The sequence below is a fragment of the Asterias amurensis genome, chromosome 11 (assembly GCF_032118995.1).
Source record: "Asterias amurensis chromosome 11, ASM3211899v1".
In the NCBI taxonomy this organism is placed as follows: domain Eukaryota; kingdom Metazoa; phylum Echinodermata; class Asteroidea; order Forcipulatida; family Asteriidae; genus Asterias; species Asterias amurensis.
In genome coordinates, this window is record NC_092658.1 from 16,697,330 (window position 1) to 16,713,932 (window position 16,603).

General features: G+C 40.0%; 4 protein-coding genes across 6 annotated transcripts in view; 2 read left to right on the forward strand and 2 right to left on the reverse strand.

The window, feature by feature from the left end:
* The first annotated feature begins 767 nt into the window (after positions 1 to 767).
* Positions 768 to 16,603, forward strand: part of LOC139944541 (uncharacterized) — a 30,378-nt gene continuing 14,542 nt past the window's right edge. For 2 of the 3 annotated variants that reach the window (XM_071941585.1, XM_071941587.1), the window contains exons 1-2: positions 768 to 868; positions 15,903 to 15,984. The gene's annotated coding sequence lies outside the window, so the exon portion shown is untranslated. Of the gene's footprint in view, positions 869 to 12,273; positions 12,408 to 15,902; positions 15,985 to 16,603 lie in introns of those variants that run through there. The other variant, XM_071941586.1, reaches the window with a different exon arrangement.
* On the forward strand, positions 5,169 to 7,157 carry LOC139944197 (piggyBac transposable element-derived protein 4-like). The gene has a single exon (XM_071941164.1). The coding sequence runs from the start codon at positions 5,169 to 5,171 to the stop codon at positions 7,155 to 7,157; it is 1,989 nt and encodes a 662-aa protein (XP_071797265.1).
* LOC139944200 (5-hydroxytryptamine receptor 2B-like) lies at positions 8,690 to 10,092 on the reverse strand. Its single transcript, XM_071941167.1, has 2 exons — positions 9,311 to 10,092; positions 8,690 to 8,795 (listed from the first exon to the last, which is right to left on the reverse strand). Exons 1-2 carry the CDS (start codon positions 10,090 to 10,092, stop codon positions 8,690 to 8,692), a joined length of 888 nt encoding a protein of 295 aa, XP_071797268.1.
* On the reverse strand, positions 11,462 to 12,433 carry LOC139944201 (alpha-1A adrenergic receptor-like). Its single transcript, XM_071941168.1, has one exon. The coding sequence runs from the start codon at positions 12,431 to 12,433 to the stop codon at positions 11,462 to 11,464; it is 972 nt and encodes a 323-aa protein (XP_071797269.1).

Here is a 16,603-nt window from a genome sequence, read left to right on the forward strand (position 1 = left end):
CTCATTTTTTTTTTTTTTTTTTTTAAGTAAACACAAAAATTATTTTAACCTGGACGTTATTTGTAATTGTCAACAATTTGAACTCAATTGGTCGTCGAATTTGCAAGATAATGATGGAATAAAAAAACACCCTTGTCACACAAAGCTGTGTGCTTTCTAATGCTTGATTTTGGGACCTCAAAATCTTATTCTGAGGTCTTCGAAATCAAATTTTTGGAAAGTTAATTCTTTCTCGAAAACTACGTCACTTCAAAAGGAAGCTGTTTCTCACAATATTTTATACTATCAACCTCACCCCATTACTCGTAGTCAAGAAAGGTTTATGATAATAATTATTTTGAGTAACTTACCAATAGTGTCCACTGACTTTAAAAGGCGACTCCCAAAATTACATTGAATCACTGGTTTATTTGGGAAAAAACGCATTCGCTCAGCTTGCAGTTTTATACAGTGCGCCCTCTCGCATAGTGGGAAATGATGCTATTGCACTTTCTGTACTATTTTGAACTATTTATTCAATTGTGTCCTATTGTTTCCAGAAGAAGTGGCAAATCCCAAAGCTATTTCGTCCCCTTGCATCTATCCGATTGTCTTCAAAACAATTGAACTACTGGTATTATAAAATTTTAAAAATGTCATTCATAAAAAAAGATTTGTGGGTTATTGCCTTCTTTACAGAAAAAGCGTCTTCTAAAAATAAAAAAAGTTGCCCTGACTTTCTCACGCTTTGAAAATGTAAACACTGGGTCGTGACTCGACACGTGACAGACAAAATGGCCGCAGTAAATAGATGACTTGTTTTCTTCAGTTCAGTGTTTCTACGTTTTAAACGGATATCTGTTGACGAAACCACAGCAAAGTGAGTGAGGTGAGTTGAATACTAGTTATAGAATCCTTTGAAAGAATTGTTACGGGGAATATTAGTTTTCAACACAGTCAAAATGAAGAAAACATGGCTTTGCCGTAGTGGCAGTGAGTAAACACAAGTGTGCATTTGTATTACTTAGTTAGACCTTTCTTGAATTGTAGTTGTTTAATTGTTTGTTGATACAAAGTGCGCCGGTTTGGCGTGACCGGTTTCCTAGGGAGTTCTGGTAGGCAACAACGTGGGCTGTGATAATGTGATGTCAATGCGAAAAGACCGAATGTTTTTTTTTAAATTGTTTCCATAACTTTTAGACACATGGGATGGGCATTTGGAGTGTCTGTAGTGTAGTTAGTGTTGTTAGGGTAATCCTCATGAGCCTAGCCCGCTTGTGTGGCCAAAAGGGTAATTCTAGAACTTCGTTTGGATAACTTTCCGTATGGCGCCACCACTTTTTCACTCATTTTTACAAAAAGGGATATGTCAATCAGGTAAAATAGATACTACATTATTTTATTTCGAATGAAAAAGTGGTGGCGCCATACGGAAACTTTTCCCTTCGTTTCGCTGTCCAGTTATAGAAGTATGTTTTGGGGGATGGGTACTCCTAGAACTATGAGGAACCTCAGGTTCTTTCGGTTATTGTCTGCCATAACCTCATATCATTCATTGTCTCACAACACAAATGATGGGGTTTTGGCATTGCGATATGAGGTAAAATCTTCCTTTTTTAAAATCAAATCTCGCCGAAATTGGGCTCTATGTGTTCTTTAAACTCTCATTGACCTAGGAATTGGTCCAGAAAATCCACTCCGCAATCTCAAAAATTTTTGAGAATTATAAATTCTCACCATACTTAGTCCCCATCTACTCCACTACTCCGTTTTACTGCTCCAAAATTGTTATGCTGATGACGATCCGTGCATTGTGTACAAATTGTGTAATATGTTCACGCGTCTGGCTGGGAACACGCCAAGCTTGCTCGGGGTGGTTCCCAGACGCGTACTGTGAACATATGTCACATCTTTTTTTCAAGATATTTTTTTTCTTTGGAATGACTAAACTTTGTTCTTCTGGAAAACTGAATTCTTATTTGATTTGGACAAGGTTAACGTTAAAATATAGTGAGTTATTCACAGCTACTTTTCACACACAAACAGATGCGTTTTACAAAACTGCCATTTTGACAAACTCGCAATGTGATGTGATCAAGCAAACTTGAACTTGCTCTAAATTAGTCCTTAAAAAATTTGTAAACAAGATACCATAATAGTTTTCACGGTGTATGTTTGATAGTTTTATCTAGTATACATGTACAAACTTGCCCAATTGCAGAATAATCTGCCTAATTATAGTTTGGCCCTGGCCAACTGCAGTTAGGCCTGACCAAACAGCAAATGGGTCTAACCAACTTCAAATGGCCCTGCCAACTACAAATGGGCCGTCCAACTACAAATGGCTGCCCATCTTCAAATGGGCCGCCCAACTTCAAATGGGTTGCCCAACTTCAAATGGGCCGCCCATTTTCAAATGGGCCGTCTAACTACAAATGGGCCTGCCCAACTACAAATGGGCCTGCCCAACTGCACATGGTCTTGCCTAACTGCGGCACAGTTGTTGTTGGTGTTAAATTGGCCTGCCCAACTGCGCATGGTCCTGCCCAACTGCGGCACAGTTATTGTTGGTGTTACATTGACAGCCGATAACGAGGCATTGAAACGGACTTGGCTTATTAATTCCAAACTTGGTTTGTGGGTCTAGGGATCTCCAAGAAGCCTATTGTTTTTTGCCCCCTCAGTCAACTATTAGGGTCTTTATGGCTAAAACATGTTGTCAGACCACAAACTTGAAAAGGACTTAGCGTATCAACTCCAAACTTGCAATTGTTGTGGATTGGTCATGGGATTCCCCAGAAGCCTATTGTTTTTGGACCCCCTCAGTTAAATATTAAGGTCATTATGGCTAAAACAAAAGAAATGTCCGAGCAATAATTCAAAAAGGGCTTGGCGTCAATGTGTTTGCTAGCGAGCCGTGCAAGCCGTGTGAGCAAGGCCAGTTGGGCTGAAATCACGGGCAAAATTTTGATGCATGGCTTGGTTGAACTCTGCTGTCTAAATTTCAGTGAAAATTACTTAACTTTATTATTGTTATTTTTGAGTAAAATTAGATTTGGTTTTTGAATAAAAATTTTAACGACAGAACTGAAAAAAACAAAACTCAAAGTTACCGCGAAAACGCTGACCACATTGCGACCACACAAAACACAATGCACAAACCACACATTACACAACGCATGTGCAATACACAACACATGAGCGAGACACACAGACTTGTTTTAACGGTCAGTTGTCGTCATTGACCGTCATCAGCAGGCAGCATGAACTCCATGCACGCATGGTATGATAGCGGCGAATTCACACGCATTTTCGTTCAGATTATTTTAGGAACCAATCTCATCTCAACGATCGCATAAACCATAGCGCTCTAGATTTTTCTACTATGACAACAGTACATGTATTACAATTGAGTGACACGCGGCGCAGTGCAATGCACCTTATACTGCATACATTCTGCAGTTGCTTTGTAGATTTTTTTTTTTTCTACTCGACTGCGGCAAACATGACGATCTTTTTTTCCTGCTTGAAATTCAAGAGCACATCGTTCGTTCATTGTAGAGTTTGTTTGAAACATCAATACTTTTTTGGATTTCACTGTTTGCATCTCTTGGGTGTTTTAATATAAGGCAGTTGACAAAACGATGTTTTTTCGGCTCGAAAGTTCGAGCTCCTATTATCTGTAAAACAGCATAGCTAAGCAAGTTGTGACGATCGTCGTTAGTACCATTTTCATAGGTTCAACAACTGGTTCATATATGTTTCTTTTCAGATCTCAAGTCGGTTTTGCTGTTTTCTCCTTACTAAAACCTCCCAAATTTATTTTTCAATGCACGTACGTTTTTTTGCCCAGTGGAATTACTTAATGGCACTGTCTTTCGTAACTGTTTGTTCTTTATTCTCCAAAGACCGTTTACAACTTGCCTTTGACCTAGTTTCAAAAATTAAACAACCTATAAGACTTAAACGTTATGAAACCTAAACAAATACTAAGGTAAACATTAATTACCATGATCAGTCAGTTAAAATAAACTTAGCAAACAAAATTTATGGTAAATCACTATTGACATTTGACATTCACTATTTTGATTGGTTGCAAATACTTGTGTGAATTATTATTTGACACTATCGGCACCAAATCCATCAAAATCAATCGGTGGAACATGGTTGATTTTGTAAGATTTGGCACACCACAATGTTGTACCATTTGGTTGATTTTGATGGATTTGGTATGTTAGGACACAACATCCTGATTGATTTTGGCAGAGTTGGTCTTTTAGCTATTTCAAACCACTGGTTGATTTTGTTTGACTTGGTCCTTTAGATAGCTCCATTGGAGTGTCAACCCACTGGTTGATTTTGACATAGTTGTACTCCTACTACAGTACACCATGGAGCAATTGCTCCATGAGTACACACATTCCTGACATTTAATTAGGGGTCTGTAAATAAACAATGCATATTACCTGAATACAATAACCTGGGCACTGGTTGATTTTGTTTGACTTGGTCCTTTAGATAGCTCCATTGGAGTGTCAACCCACTGGTTGATTTTGACATAGTTGTACTCCTACTACAGTACACACATTCCTGACATTTAATTAGGGGTCTGTAAATAAATGCATATTACCTGAATACAATGACCTGGGCACTGCATGTACATACACTTGCATTGTGTTCTATTGTTTATTTAGTTTGTCTATACCACCTCATGAATGTGAATGGGACTGTTGACCCAAGAATGTTCAAGGGTCGCCAGTTCCATTCATATTTACAGGTGGTATAAAAAAACTCCATAAATCAATATTCATAAATGTCATGCTGTAGTACATAACTTTTTTTATTGAAGAAACATGAATGAGTAGTTTTTTACAACAGGTAAGTCATGGTAATATTTCTGTAGAAATTTCAACATCATGCCCAGCTATAAATAAGGGTGAAAATGTGAACCCACCACACTTCAATGTGCGTGCTTGTGTCATTATGACTTCAAGAGAAACAAGAATGTTACAGGAGAGCTTGACTTGTGAAGAGAGCTCAGTGTTCCAAGAAGCTGCAATGGGGAAGAGAGCTGCTAGGAGATCGTGAGAGAGGAAAGGAAGAAGAAGGCTGCCGAAAAGCAAAGAAGAAAAACAAGAAGAGCAGTAGTGCGAAAGGGAGTAAGGGAGTCGATCCTAGCTCACTGGGCCATGGAAAAAAACGCCCCCTGCAGCAAAGTTTCAGGCTTACAGAAGAAAAGGAGACTTGAGGAGCAGAGAAATTTACGACAGACCATCCGCAGAAGTGCGACCGATGCAGGGGTCAGGATGGGTAAGCATTACAGGGCGCTTGCTATGACCGACACAGAGAGTGAGGAAGAATTTTTGGACGAAGCTGCGGCGATGTCTTCTTCGGGGTGTGACGATGACAATGTAGATGAGCCATCTTCCATCAGTGATGTGCCTGAGCCACCCATGCAGGCTAGAAAAGCCCCCCCTAGAAGGAAGGTAAAACGCAAGAAGACAACAGAGGTGGACTGGGACAACGATCCCGACCCTCCATCATGCTACCAGCCTGACTTCACCCCGGACAGTGAAGGATGGACGAGAACTCTACACAACATCAGAGTTAGAAGCTTCAAGCCGAAGGGTACACTGGGACCTTCATTCAACCGACGCTCTTCGGCTTTGAAGTACTTCCTCAAGTTCTTTCCCATCAGTCTCCTTCTCACCATCGTCAAGTGGACCAATGTAAAACTTGCGGAGAAACAAGTTCGCCTAACGTCACTCGCAGAGATAAGAGCCTGGTTCGGCATACACCTCGTGATGGGTCTGGTCAAGGTGGCCAATTACAAAAATTACTGGTCAACACATCCCGGTTATCGTAACTCCCTCATCTCGTCCACCCGCAACCGTTTTGACTCCATCAGCCAGTTTCTTGTGTGTAACGATGCCAGCAAGGACCCCTCCCTCAACCAAGACAAGGCTCACCAATACAACGCCAAGCTCAAGAACCCCTTGTTCCATGTGCAGCCGGTATGGGACAAGGTCTGCAAACAGTGCCTGAAGAAGTACGTGCCGGATCGGGAGCTGACCATTGACGAGGCGATGATCCGGTACAGGGGATTCAAGGCTAGCGTTCGCAAGTTTTTTATGCCCCTGAAGCCAATTCGTGCCGGCCTTAAAGTTTACGCCATCGCCGAATCAGCTACAGGGTTCATCCTTAACTTCATCATCCACCCTCACGGCCAGAAGCCTGCTAAGATGTTGGATATCACAATGGACACTGCCAAATTCCATCTCAACGCATACCACCACCTGTACACCGACAAGCTGTATACATCGATCCCCTTGGCGCGACACCTTCTGAGCCAAAAGATGTATCTGACCGGGGCCATCAAAGGCAACAGCAGAGGCCTGCCCAAGGACTTTAACAGCGAGAGGGTGAAGAGGATGAGCAGCAACCCTCAGGGCTCTTTCTCCACACGGCAGAATGGTCAACTGACTGTTGCTGCTTGGAAAGACAGCAGAGTGATGCTACTTCTTTCTTCAGCTCATCAAGGGTGGAGAGACCCTCAGGAGCACTCCGTGCAGCGAAAGATCGCAGATGATGGCACTGGACGCCTCGAGAAAAAGACCATCACTGCACCTCCACAAGCAATCGATTACACCCGCTACATGGGAGGGGTTGATCGTGGGGATCAGCTACGATCCTACTACTCCTGCTCGAGGAAGTCCCAGCTGTGGTGGCGAAAAATCCTGTATTTCCTCGTCGACATAGCCCGAGTGAACGCGTGGATATGCTACCGGAATCACCACAGCACCGTAGCAACCAACAGTCCGGAAAGCTCTGACGAAGATGAAAGTGCCCCCACCCACTCCAAGTTCATCATGGATGTCGCAACACAGCTCATCGATGGGTATGCCCAAGGCAGAGCTGAGGTGCAGTTTTATGGATCCAAGAGGGTGAAAGCAAAGGACGCCCTTGGACACACATCAACTAGGATGCCAGGTCGCTACGCACATTGGTGTCGCTGGTGCAGACTGCACAACAGAGTGACAAAGTCCGGAAGAACAAAGACAACAAGACGAGGCTGTCAAGCGTGTGGAGTCTACCTGTGTGCTGGACAGTGCTTCATCAACTACCACTCTCTTGTAGGCAGCGAAGAGGCAGGGCACACCACCAGCACCACCGAGTAGACGAGAGTACACATCTTAGGACTCCCCACACAGCAAGATTTTTTTGGTACTCATTTTGTCCCCCTCATTTTGTGTCAGAAGAACAAAACCAAAAAATATCAGTGGATATTCATGCAATGGCAGTGCATTTCGGGAAAAACCCAACAAAAAAAACCCCCACAAAAGCATATTAAAAAAATAAAAAAAGGCAGTGATGCAACAATGATATTCCTGTAACGGCAGTGCGAACAGAATAATTTCATTGAGACTGAGCCACCAAAAAAAACCAAGTAAATGTACATAAGAGTTTCACAATTCGTTCAGTTGGTTGATTGTGATTGATTCAGCTATGTAACAACCAGTAGTGACACTAGAGTTGGATACCTAATAGACCAAGTCCATCAAAATACTCCAAGATGTTAGTGATTGGTTCTGATGGATTCAGTACTTATGTAAAGAATGCTTTGGTTGATTATGGTTGATTCAGTACAGTTGCATATTTACTGTCTCTCATTTGATTGATTTTGGCGGATTAGGTATATTTTTTAGCAAAAACAGTCAGGGGGTTAGGGTTTTAATATTATCTTCCAGTACACGCTAATCCACCAATCAGATGATCGAACTACTAGGGGGATAAAACATATATGCTACGACCTCTGTTTTATATCATACTTTCTCTGTTTTTATTACACAGTATGTATTGTGAAATGTCATTTTTTCACGCTCCATATACGGACAGTGCAAAAATTACATTCTAAACTGTGTGCGCGTGAAATAACGCTCTGAAGTTTTAAATTTTGCACGTTGCAAGTGAGACTGGAAGATAAATTCGTTATCACACACGCGCGCTCGTGAAATACGAAAAAATATAGCGCGTCTGCGTCCCATATCCAACTCGGCCTTCGGCCTCGATGCGCTTATTTACGTTGGCCCTATATTGCTAAAGTTATGCAATTGGTCCAACATTGGCACAATTTGTACCTTCCTTTGTCCAATATTTGAAACCAATATTGCCCCAACGTAATTGCTTCGTGGGCCAATGTTGGCCCAACACTGTGATGCTATCTGGGTAGCTTTGGCCAGACAAAGTCTATAATGTGAACTAGTTTAACTTTCTGGTAAAATTTATGTATGAGAATGAGAGTTGTGTCTGTGAATGGGAGGAACGCGCTACAAATGTCCACTCCATTTGCCCACAGTTAAAGCCAGTTTGGCTGCACTTTTTCAGACCATAAGTAATAATAATAACCATATTGATATCGCGCCTTTTTTTAAAGGATACAAAGCGCCAAGTATTTACTGCAAGTTGAGTTGGATGAAGTTTTAATTACGAGACCTAATCCTTAGCACAATCAATGTAATGGTTTACATGGTGCTGTGGCGCAAGTGCTGCCAATCAAGCCAGGAACACCGGACGATCACCTTCTCTTTTTGATAAGTGCACTGGATTCTTTTGAATGCGTTACATAACACACGGGACCAATGGTTTTACGTCTCATCCGAAGAACGAAGCAATGGTTTTATACAAAGTGTTTTGCTAAAGGACACAAGTGTCAGGCCTGGGGCTTGAACCCAGAAACACCAGAGTTTGAATTCCGTGCTCTCAACCGCTCGGCCACAACACTTCCTTGTAGTTTAAGTATATTTGTCTGTTGCAAACTGTTTCACAGGGAATCAGTCACAAACAATAGACTTGCATGACCCCTCCATGAATCATCTTGAACACAGTAAAGACAGATCTTATGAAATGTTTTTCCTGTGAGACCAGTGAGATGTGTTTATATTTCCTTGATCTGAGGACAATTCAAAACTGGACTTGATAATGGTGTGCGATGTGGTCGAATGGTAAAATAAATAGTGTAAAAAGAACAAGCCCCAGAATGGAGCCCTGTGACACTCCAAACTCAAAATGCCTATGTTTAGAAATATTTTCACAGATGTACACAACCCATTGATTACTGCAGTTTTTAAATCTTCATAATGGACCAATTTGGTTTGGCCGTCTCAGTTGGTTATTTCTACACACCATGAATATTAATGCTTTTCTCAGCTGATCATACTTGAATCCATATAAGACTGGATTGATGGCAGAATTCAATAACACTAAGAACGTTAATACATCCCATATTATTATATTGGAAATGGAAGAGGAGTCACTTTTATAAAACAAGTACGAGAATGTCTGCCATGTTGCTCCAGGCAAAACCAGAATGAAGAAAGCTGTGGTGATGATAGCAAGAGTGCTGGTGACTTTCTTGTGAGCTTGATGCAGTTCTTGAGCTGGGCCCTGGATTCCTTGCTCTTCTAGGTTTCTGGCTCCTTGTTTCAAATTGATGAGGATTCTGATGTACATCCAAATTGTAGCTGCAAGGGGTAGAAAGAGCAACAGCATTGCTCCTATGTTTAGCACTCCATTTTCCTGAAAAGCTGTTTTAGTTGTACAATTTCCTTTTGTATATGATTCCACAATGATAATTGTTTGAGGGGTATGCACCATTACTGGAATTATCCAAACAGCAAGTAACAACAGCATGATCTTTCTCCTAGTGAAGTAGCTTACATACTGCAAAGGTCGACTGATTCCAATAAATCGTTCAAAGTTGGACAATGTTAGACTGACAACAGATTGGGCGCTGAAACAGTTATGGAATAACACATAAATAAAGAAACTAATAAAGTGGAAATATCCATTTGCTTTACATTGGGTGATGTTTGTATTTGGTGGACTCGACACATTGAGTATGAAGTTCACTGCAAGAAATGGATGTAGAGGAGTTACAACAGAGACCAATGCATCTGCAACAGCGAGGTTGAGTATCATCAAATTGGTCACATTATGCAGTTTCTTGGTGTAGATTATAGTCACACATACAAGAACATTTCCAACAAATCCAATACTCCCAACAAGTGGCATCAGGATCTTTAAGATAGTGAGTATTTCATGAGTTTCAGCCATCTTTGTTGTCTTACAGCTTGATGTATAAGTTGTTTGGGTGGATACTGTACTGTACTCTAGCTGTTCACTTGATGAAGGCAGGCTCGTGTGTGGTAGATGAGGTTTATTTTGTGCTGTAATAAAGCACTCGCCTTTCCTTAATTAAAAGAATCACTTCCTCCCCCTAATGGACAATTAATGAGTGGTTTTTGTATACCAGATGACAGCTCATTAAGTCCACGACCAGATATTGCCTGTCTTATTTGCTCTGTCAATCTGTTTTATTTTCAGAGTACACAATATTAGGACCAGCATCATATTAAATTGATTAACTTTCATAAGTAGCTTCAACAGCATATTCGTCTGTTTGAACTAATTTAAGGGGAACCAGTCACAAACCATCTATATACATGTAGACATAATGCTTCCTTGACTGGTAACCTGTTTCTTCATAAAAACAGAAGTTGTGTCTGGGAGGTTTTTTGTGTATTGAAAGAGAATTACTTAATCTTTGTTTAAATTTTGACAAACATATTCACTAGCAGATTTTGTGTACTTTTTTCTAAGAAAAACCCCAAAAGAACAGCCATGCAATCAAAATAATAGCAATCCCCGACCTCAGGTCGATGGGGCATACTCTAGGATGTGTTTTTGGAAAAAGACTACTTCACTCTGCCAATAATATTCATGCCCAAATCATCAGAGAACCTGTCCTTCATTTCAGGGCTTTTAATAGTCTCCATGTTAATGTAAAACGATTTATTTCTATTCAATTAAAGTACAATTGTCTCAGAAGTATGTTGGATCCTGTTTTGGAAATTGTAAGTCATTGCCTTCCTTTAGATGTCAGTGAACATGCCATCCAACCAACCAACATGGTGATGGTTGTCTGTCTGAGTTGGGCGGGGGAGCTTGTTCCAAAGGACAGAAGCAGCTATTACAACTTTTGATCTCAATAGCACGTTTTTCATGGTTCTTCAAACTGATATTGATCCTTTTGACTTTACACTGTGTTGTGAGCGGTCTCTGACAGCAATACAATCTTTGAGATAGTGCAGGACAGTCAAGACATATGTTATGCTTGATTCTCCTTGAAAAAGAGAGCCATTGTAGTTGTATTAAGGTCTGGCAATGTGTGCACTTCCTTGATCTGTAAACAATTCAGTTAGCGTTATTATGGGCAAGGTTCATCTGTGTGTCGTCTATGCAAATTTTATACAAAACTAGACAAGATAATGGTGTGCAATATTAATGAATGGTTAAATGAATAGTGTGAAAAGAAATTGTCCCAGAATGGAGCCTTGTGGCACTCCACACTAATGAGACCAATGTTCAGAACTACTTGGACAGATGCACACAGTACGACATATTTTATAGTACATTTTTTAAATCACAGTGGATCAATTTGGTTTGTCTGTCTTCGTTGGTTACATCTACACACCATGGATATGAATGCTTTTCTCAGCTGATCATACTTGAATCCATATAAGACTGGATTGATCACTGAGTTTAGAAATGATAAGAATAAAAATAACTCCCATATTATTATACTGGTAGAAGTTTCTCCTTCAATAATCCAGTGCGAAAATGAAAACCAGAGGGCTCCAGGCAAAACCAGAATGAAGAAAGCTGTGGTGATGATAGCAAGAGTGCTGGTGACTTTCTTGTGAGCTTGGTGCAGTTCTTGAGCTGGGCCCTGGATTCCTTGCTCTTCTAGGTTTCTGACTCCTTGTTTCAGGTTGATGAGGATTCTGATGTACATCCAAATAGTAGCTGCAATGGGTAGAAGGAGCAACAACATTGCTGCAATGCCAGTCACTAAAGGTTTTTGTAGTTCATTAATTGAGCAATTGTCTCTTCTATACTGGACTACAGTGATGAGCAATTGAGGCAAATGCACTAATACTGGAATTACCCAAACGGCAAGTAACAACAGCGTGATCTTTCTTCTAGTGAAGTAGCTTGTGTACTGCAAAGGTCGACTGATTCCAATAAATCGTTCAAAGTTGGACAGTGTGAGACTGAGAACAGAGTGGGCGCTGAAACAATCGAGGAAAAAACTATGAATGAAAAAACTCTCAGCAAGGAATTGTGTGTTTGCTGTACATTGGTTGCTGTTGGTTTTTGATGGACTTGACACATTGAGTATGAAGTTCACAGCAAGAAACGGGTAAAGAGGAGCAACTACAGAGACCAATGCATCTGCAACAGCGAGGTTGAGTATCATCAAATTGGTCACATTATGCAGTTTCTTGGTGTAGATTATAGTCACACATACAAGAACATTTCCAACAAATCCAATACTCCCAACAAGTGGCATCAGGATCTTTAAGATAGTGAGTATTTGATGAGTTTCAGCCATCTCTGCTGTCTTACAGCTTGATGTATAAGTTGTCTGGGTGGATACTGTACTGTACTCTAGCTGTTCACTTGATGAAGGCAGGCTCGTGTGTGGTAGATGAGGTTTATTTTGTGCTGTAATAAAGCACTCGCCTCTCCTTGATTAGAAGAATTACTTCCTCTCCCTAATGGAAAATGTATGAGTGGTTTTTGTACTCCAGGTAAAAGCTCATTAAGTCCATGACCAGATATTGCCTCTGTCTTATTTGCTCTGTCAATCTGTTTTATTTTCAGAGTACACACTATTAGGACCAGCATCATATTAAAGGAACACATTGCCTTGGATTGGTTGAGTTGGTCTTTGAAAAATGAGTTTGCATCCGTTTATTATCAAATATGGGTAGAAAGATGTTGTAAAAGTAGAACACAATGATCCACACAAACATGCCTCGAAATTGTACGGTTTTCCTTTTACCTCGTCAATTTGCACGGTCGGCCGTTTATGGGAGTCAAATTTGTCTCCCATAAATGGCCGACAGTGTTAATTTGCAAAGTAGAAGGAAAACCACTCAATTTCGAGGCAAATTTGTGTGGATCATAGTATTCTTCTTTTAAAACATCTTTCTAACCAATGCAATTGATAACAAATGGTTACAAACGCTTTTTATAGACCAATTCGTCCGATCCAAGGGAGCGTGTCCCTTTAAATTGATCAGCTTTCATAAGTAGCTTCAGCATATTCATTTTGGTTGTTTACCTATCACCGATGTGTGCTAGCACTGTATACTCAGTACTTACTTGTACCTGAGTTCTGTAAAATAAATCACCGGCATATAAGATTCAGCATGTTCATCTGTTGCAAACTAATTTTAGGGGAACTAGTCATAAACAATAGACATGATATATTTTTGGCTGGTAACCTGTTTCTTCATAAAAACTGAAGTTGTGTCTGGTAGGTGTTTTGTGTATAAAAAGAGAATTACTTAATGTTTATCAGAATTATCACAAACATGTTCACAAGCAGGTTTGTACTCTTTTACAAAAAACAACAAACACTTGATAAAGGCATTCTCGTGTGTGGAAGATGTGGTTAATTTTTTTGGCAGTAAAAACAAATCCTTGTTTGGCTAGAAGTATCAAATCTTCTTCCTAACAGAAAGTTTAAACTAAAATCACTGTTTTTGTTGTACACCAGATGACAGCTCATTACCTCCACGCCGCTGTCTTGTTTTCTCTGGCAATCTGTTTTATTTTTATATTGCACCCCTTTCAGACACGCTCTCCAGAGCAGCCCAAACCAAATGCCAAATTTAGTACATAAAAATTTGACGTCTGAAACAGTTACATGGGCGTGTAGGAGCGACTGGATGCGCTAGAAGTCGAATGATCGACGGTTGCAATCGTTCGGAACGACTCTGGGGCCCCTTTGGTTTCAGGCGTTGATCTTGTCAGTTATGAGCTGAGCCTGTACATGTTATGTTAAGTTGACCTGTCTGAAACCAAAAGTTTTTAGAGGTCGACCTGGAGTCACTTCTAATTTATTTGGTTCAGCTCAACTCTGGCGAGCCTGTCTGAAATGAGTGTTTTATTTATCATTTGGACCTGCATGAGAATAACTAGGCTAAGCTTCATAAGTTGCTTGAGCATATTCATCTAATAAGAAGCATTTTAACAGGGTACTATACATGTATAGTGATAAACAATACACAACAATTTCTTGGCTGGTAACCTGTGTTTTGTTGTGCCTAGGAAGTTGTTGTGCTTAGCAGTTTACTGAAGATGATCCGTAATAGTAATAAAACTGTCTTGAGTTTCCAGTTTGTTCAAAAATTTAAGCAAACATTATGGACAATTTTGGAAATTATTTAAACCTTTAATTTAATAAAAGTCTTTTTTTTATGAGGTGAGATTTTACTAAATTGCTCCTCACAAATGTTGTTGTACTTAAAAGAAACATCAGACAAACTTTGAGTTTCTAACCTTTGGTCAGAGTCGAAAAATGTGTTGCAATTTAGAAAAGTGTTTTCAAACCTAAGTCACCCACATAAGAACACATTGAGCACACTGTATTGTAGTTTGTGCGAGCTCAGTTTGCTTCTGGTCCAGCAAAGCATTATACAAAGTTGGGACTGATCTAAGATCCCTCAAGAAATGCTCTAAATCCACCGCTTGATGTTATGAAAAACATCAGATGCAAGTTCCTCACTAATGTTACGCTGCTATAACTTGTTTATCTAAATGTTAAGGATCTCCTGATGATGACTAGAGCAAGCTAGTCCAAACATTTAGACCAATTAATAACTTACTACGGGGTAGTGAAGTGATAATAACGATCTTTTGTGAAGTCTTTTGCTTGTTATTTTATTTATTTTATTTTTATGAATAATATCACACAATTGGGTAGTGTTTAAATCTTCATAATGGACCAATTTGGTTTGGCTGTCTTAGTTGGTTACATCTACATAATGTCTGTCCGGTGAAAATTTGTCTTGTAGGCCTACCAAACTGTAATAAACACACCAAACAACCAAACTGATAAAACTTGATCAAGAAGAAAAATAAATTGCTTGGGAAAAACTGCTCACCAACCAAAATGAACTATTGTATAAAATCAGAGGAGTATTTGAAAAAGACACCACTATTGTAGTGTCATATTGTGACAATATTGTAAAATTTCTTTTTTTATATCCAAAAATTAATTTACTTCATATTATCTGAGCTTCTGTAAAACAACAAAAAGTTTGTGATATGCTGCCTGTTTGTGGATAGATTTGTTGCATTGGGTGCTTTCTGGAAACTGGGAAGGATAGAAGTCTTATACCGTGACTCGAGCTAAAGCTCAACATCTTCAAGACGGCCTGCCTATCTATGCTACTATATAGCTGTGAGACATGGATCCTTACCAAGCACCTCGCTGCATATCCCAACAGCTATCACACAAACTGCCTCCGAATCATACTTGGAATAAGAAGTCTCGACAGGGTTACCAACACCAGGTTGTACTACATCAGCCACCAAAGGTGCATTAACTCAGACCATCCAACAAGACAACTCAGATGGGTTGGACACATCCTACAGAAACCCACCAACGAGCCACTCAACATCTATATGCTCTGTACTCCCCAACTTGAGATTCGGAGAATAGCACAAAACAGGAGAGGATGGGAACAGCTTGTGTGTGTCTGCTGTGCAGCCGACTGATGATGGTTGCGGGTGTTTATTTTGATTGCAGCAATCAAAATAAGCAATAGAAATTGTTCAAGCTGTGACAGCACTTCAGTCTGAAACATATCTGTGGTAGTTTGGCTCTTACATGTATAAATACAAATGTCAAAACGTGCAGACTTCCAGTCAATCCAGTTTTGTTCACAGCGTTTGATGGGGAATGTTGGGGGGGGGGTTGATTAGACAACTAGAAATATGACAAAATCCGTTATTTAAATCAAACTTGTATTAATGTGTTTTTCATGTTACCATTTGACACAATTCAGGTACACAGCCCTGTTCAGAGCAAAGGAGGTCAGCAACAAGGCAAGATGAGTCCAGAGAGAGTGGCTGTCAAGATCGTCTAATGTAAGTTCAAATTCCTCTCATTATTAACCCTTTGAATGCTATCATTCACTTCACACACAATTCCCTGCCGGCTGGAATCTTCGCACAATCATTTAATTTACACAGATTGTACTCCTAAGCATTTTTCTGAAGGAATTATTTTATTGCAAAATGCAAAACAGTAAAAATATAGAGTATAATACTGACAACCGGTTTGTTCAAACAGAATTGATTTCGAGTGCATAATTTAAAAAATATACACACTTCCAAAGCACTGCAAAAAATGTCCCCGACACCATGGACAGTTCTACTCTGTTTCCCTCCTTGAATATATAGGAAAGCTGCCATCGCCATCGTCAGATTCGGCCCTATTGACGATAGATAGATACAATTGTAGATACGTGTACGATATCTGGCCCAATGTCAATAGACATAACCCAACTGAAGTATTTTCGTCACTATCGTCTCCCAAAACATCATTAGACTCTTATTTTCCAAAGTTAGTATCCGCGAAAATCTTCAAGAATGCTGCCTGTAGCGTTAACGGCGATAACAAACTCGGAGATATGTGGACATTTTATTCCCATTCATAAATGCCCTTTTGTTAAAAAGCGAACAAAATTTCATTTATAAATGTGAC

Bases quoted from the DNA above. Each gene is read 5' to 3' on its own strand.
- LOC139944200 (XM_071941167.1), bottom strand. From the start codon at position 10,092: ATGGCTGAAACTCATGAAATACTCACTATCTTAAAGATCCTGATGCCA. The intron at 8,796-9,310 runs GTACTTGTTTTA...CCTGTGAAACAG, and splicing joins GCAACATGGCAGACATTCTC to TTTGCAACAGACAAATATAC.
- LOC139944201 (XM_071941168.1), bottom strand. From the start codon at position 12,433: ATGGCTGAAACTCATCAAATACTCACTATCTTAAAGATCCTGATGCCA.
- LOC139944197 (XM_071941164.1), top strand. From the start codon at position 5,169: ATGGAAAAAAACGCCCCCTGCAGCAAAGTTTCAGGCTTACAGAAGAAA.